At 55.5% G+C, this 3,657-nt stretch overlaps 1 protein-coding gene across 1 annotated transcript; it reads right to left on the bottom strand.

The window, feature by feature from the left end:
• Positions 1 to 1,224: 1,224 nt before the first annotated feature.
• On the bottom strand, positions 1,225 to 2,418 carry WHR41_09663 (uncharacterized protein; the record flags this gene model as incomplete). Its single annotated transcript, XM_069378265.1, has 1 exon — positions 1,225 to 2,418. The coding sequence occupies one exon, from the start codon at positions 2,416 to 2,418 to the stop codon at positions 1,225 to 1,227; it is 1,194 nt and encodes a 397-aa protein (XP_069224868.1).
• Positions 2,419 to 3,657: the final 1,239 nt, after the last annotated feature.

Below are 3,657 nucleotides of genomic sequence, written 5' to 3'. Positions count from 1 at the left end.
GGGGCAGACCCCTCATTTGTAATCGCGCGGCTGCCTTTCCAAGCCCTTGGGGCCACCGTCACTTCTGCGTGTCGTTGAAGTTGCAGAGTTGACTGGTCGAACAATTGCGCGCCAAGCGAAGCGCTTCTTGGTAAGCTCAAGAAGAAACAAGTCTCTCCCTTTCACTTCCTCGGAATCCGCTCCTAGCGCATTCACATGTGAAAGAGTACGCAGCCGAAAGAGACCTTCAAGATCTCGAGCATTCCAGAATGCAATTTGCGTATCGGCTCAGAATTTGAGTATCAACACTGGTTGATATTGAGTATCAACATGAAACAGTGCGAGTAAACGGCCGCCGCATCGCTAGGAGGAACCGTGACGGGACTGCTTATGTTCGCTCGTCGCTTTCGCCACTTGCCCGGCCACCGTCGCCATTAGTCTTGGCAATATAAACAGGCTGCTCTCGACAGTTGGCGACTGTCGGCAGCTTGTCGAGCGCTGCTGGTAGGCACTGCCACGAGTATCTTGTGTATGGTGTTTGCTGTTCGTGGTTGCTGAAGATTTTGTCGTGCGATTATATCACGCAAAGTCGTCCCCAGTCTGCTGGCTCTGCAGGCTCTGGCCACACGGCGCACGAGTGTAAGTCCCACTTTTGCAATCTTGCGACGGACATGGAAGCTGCAGTGCGTTTAGCCCCGTGAATACAGCAGAGCGACAATGCCGCTGAAAACTAAGATGCCGCGCGACAAGCAGGGACTTATTTTAGACCTCTCCGCGTGAAGAGTCCCGTTACTGGATAATGCTTGCGAGCTTTCCAGCGTTGTGAAATAGTTTCGATCTTCTCGCCGCATACCAGTGGATTGAAGGGAGGTAATTGAAAAGCCGGGAAGTTGTGTATTCCAGAGCGTCAGTGCTGGGAATCGAAGTTGGAACGAAATTCGAAGTGAGGTGAAGTCCAACTTGTCAGAGGATACCTTGATGGTCAAAGTCACGTGAGTGGTGTCTCTGAACACTTATCTCGGCTTTCATCGGCCCGCAGAGCTAGATGAAGATCAATCTGAGAAGCTGGGAACGGGCTTTCGGTGCGAGTGTTCTTCGCTTCAACTGTGCAATGAGCCTCAAATCCGCTGGGACATTTCAAGCTAACCAAGGGCTTATGTCGCCGTTTGGGGCCCGTCTTTACCGCCGATACGACCTCCGCCGCTCACTCAACCCAACCATTCACTCCTCGTGTCCCTGATCCGCTCAGCCCGTCACCTCCAGTGCGACGTTCCCGATCGTACTCAAGGTCCACAACGCGATCAAAGCCCACCCGATCTTTTTGCTCAGCACCCATCGATTCCAGGGCACCACGACCAACAGGCCAATCAACGTCACCAACAGCGTCGCCCCACTCACCATCAATGTGTTCCCAACCTCGATGTGATAGCTCTGAAACTTAAGATCCTCGTCCGAATGCTTGTTCACGCGGTGTTGCGCGCGGCGGATGATGATGTAGCTGCCGGAGATTCCAATACCGAGGAGAATGTTGAACATGGGTCCGCCAAAGCAGGCCGAGAGCGCCATGACGGGGTAGCCCAAGCGAGCGACAGTGACATCCGCGACAAGATCGCCGAGCGAGTTGCCAACGGCGAAGATGGTCAGGCCCATGATTGCGTGCGACATGTTGGCTATCACAGCGAGAGCCTTTAAGGCGCCGACGACCTGCGAAGCGACGGTAGAGATCCAGGCGATGCTGACGACGAAGCCGACAAGACTCAGAGTCGGGCGGTGAAAGGGTGGTCGCCGAGTCGGGGTTGTGGTGAGGAGGAGTGGGATGAGCAGGACAAGAGAGACAAGCAAGCAGATGATGATTGGACGGACAGGCCAGGACGACTCCACGTCGGTTGGTGGTTTGTTGTAGATGGCGAAGACAATGAAGAGGGGCGCGAGGAAGAGCTGAGTGATGAGGAGCCAGCGATTCCATGGCTCGGGAGGCTCTTCCTGAGCGGGCGGTGCTCGCAGTGCTTGATTCGGCATGATCTGCGGTGATGAAGCCTTCGGGGTCTGGTTTTCGATGATAATCGACGACTGCGAGGCGCGACTTTGATGTGAAGGATGCGAGCCGACGTTGTGGCGCTGGTTCTGTTCCGTTGAGGTCGCGACGGTGCCTTTGCCAATGACTCCTTGAGTCGCGAAGCCACCGCGATATCTGCGGGATGGAGTGCCGTTGTTCAAGTCAAGACTGCCTGGTGTCTTGACCGTCGGGATGCCCTTAGAATGAGCAGAGTCGAAGACCTCGTCCATGCGAGTAGAATCCTCTTCACCTTTTCCACTCTCCACGACTGGCAGGGTGATCGTGAGCAAGAACACACTTGGTGCTGCCACGATCCCAAGTGCCTTCTCCCAAGAATTCTTCTCATGCCAGTGAGAGATTGTTGGAAGGAGAGTTGAGATCATGACGCCTGGAGGTGGCAGAATGCTATATGGCCACCATCTGCTGAGCCAGGACTGTCGCGTAGATGCTTCCTCCTCGGCGTTCTGGCCAACGGACACTGAGTCCGGAGACGCAATGGACCCCGAAGGCAGATATAGACTAGGCGGTCTTGAAGTTGGCGGCGTCGCATCGTCAAGACAACGTGGGAACGGTGAGGTGCCAGGTGTCGAAGATGGTGATATCTGCCTGGCCCGAATGGAAATCCTAGATAACTGTTTGGCGTGTGGAATCGTTCGCGGTGAGTGCGAGTCGGCCGTCCTATTTGGCAGCTCCAGGCTATTTTGCCTGGGAAGACTTGCAGGCGAGCGTTGCGCAAGAACATCTCGTGACTCAGTACCAGAGACTGCGGCATTCAATAAGCGTCGCTGCTGGGAGCCTGGAGGAGTGGTTGAAGATAGTGGCCGAAGCTGGGCGTCTTGCGGCACTTGAAGCCTAATGCTGCGATGACCTCGCGCCTGGATGTCTCTAGACGAGAAGTCGATTAGTTCATGCTGCTCTCGATTTCGATCTTGGCTTGGTCTCCTGATCTGCTCGTCGATCTGCAAACCAGCACCATCGTTTGCAGACACTGCTCGCGTCCTCGCAGGTGGTACATCCAGCGTATCCAGCCTCTCGACTGTCGGCGACCTGTTTTCACGCACCGCAACCTGATGCGGAGGCCGAGCCGCGGGGTCAGAAACCGGGGACATGTTGTCTTGTACCTGCGCGGTCGTATATGTTGGGTCGTCCGAGTATTGCCGGATATTCAACGGATAGGTCTGAATGTTGCGTGACTTCTGCAGCGATTTCAACACAGCCTGGAATTCCAAGGCTCCACCTAGCGAAGGCCGCACAGGTGTAAGGGTGTTCTGCCGCGAGCGCGCGGGAGGTATGGTCAAGCGTATAGTGCTGTTCAGCTCGCTCATCCAGCGATTTCTTGCTGCTTCGTCGTCCTCCTCATTTGACAGGATGTCCTGATACGTCTCCCCGCCTCTCTCCAGCGCTGACCAATCCTCTCGCGCCACCCCTCTTGAAAAGGACGACCTCGACGGCGCATCATCCGGATCGTCGCGGTACTCCTCCTCAATCTCCAATTCGTCATCAGGTGGAACGGAATGTCCTCTCGCAGCCGCCTCTTTCTCCCGTCGCAACCTCCTGCGACCCAGCCAACAATGCCACACCACCACGAACGCCACGTAGAATACGTAGAATGCCACCATGAA

Source organism: Cladosporium halotolerans (genome assembly GCF_011745625.1).
Source record: "Cladosporium halotolerans strain TM138-S3 chromosome Unknown Sca186, whole genome shotgun sequence".
Taxonomy (NCBI): Eukaryota; Fungi; Ascomycota; class Dothideomycetes; order Cladosporiales; family Cladosporiaceae; genus Cladosporium; species Cladosporium halotolerans.
This window is presented reverse-complemented; position numbering and strand designations above follow the sequence as displayed.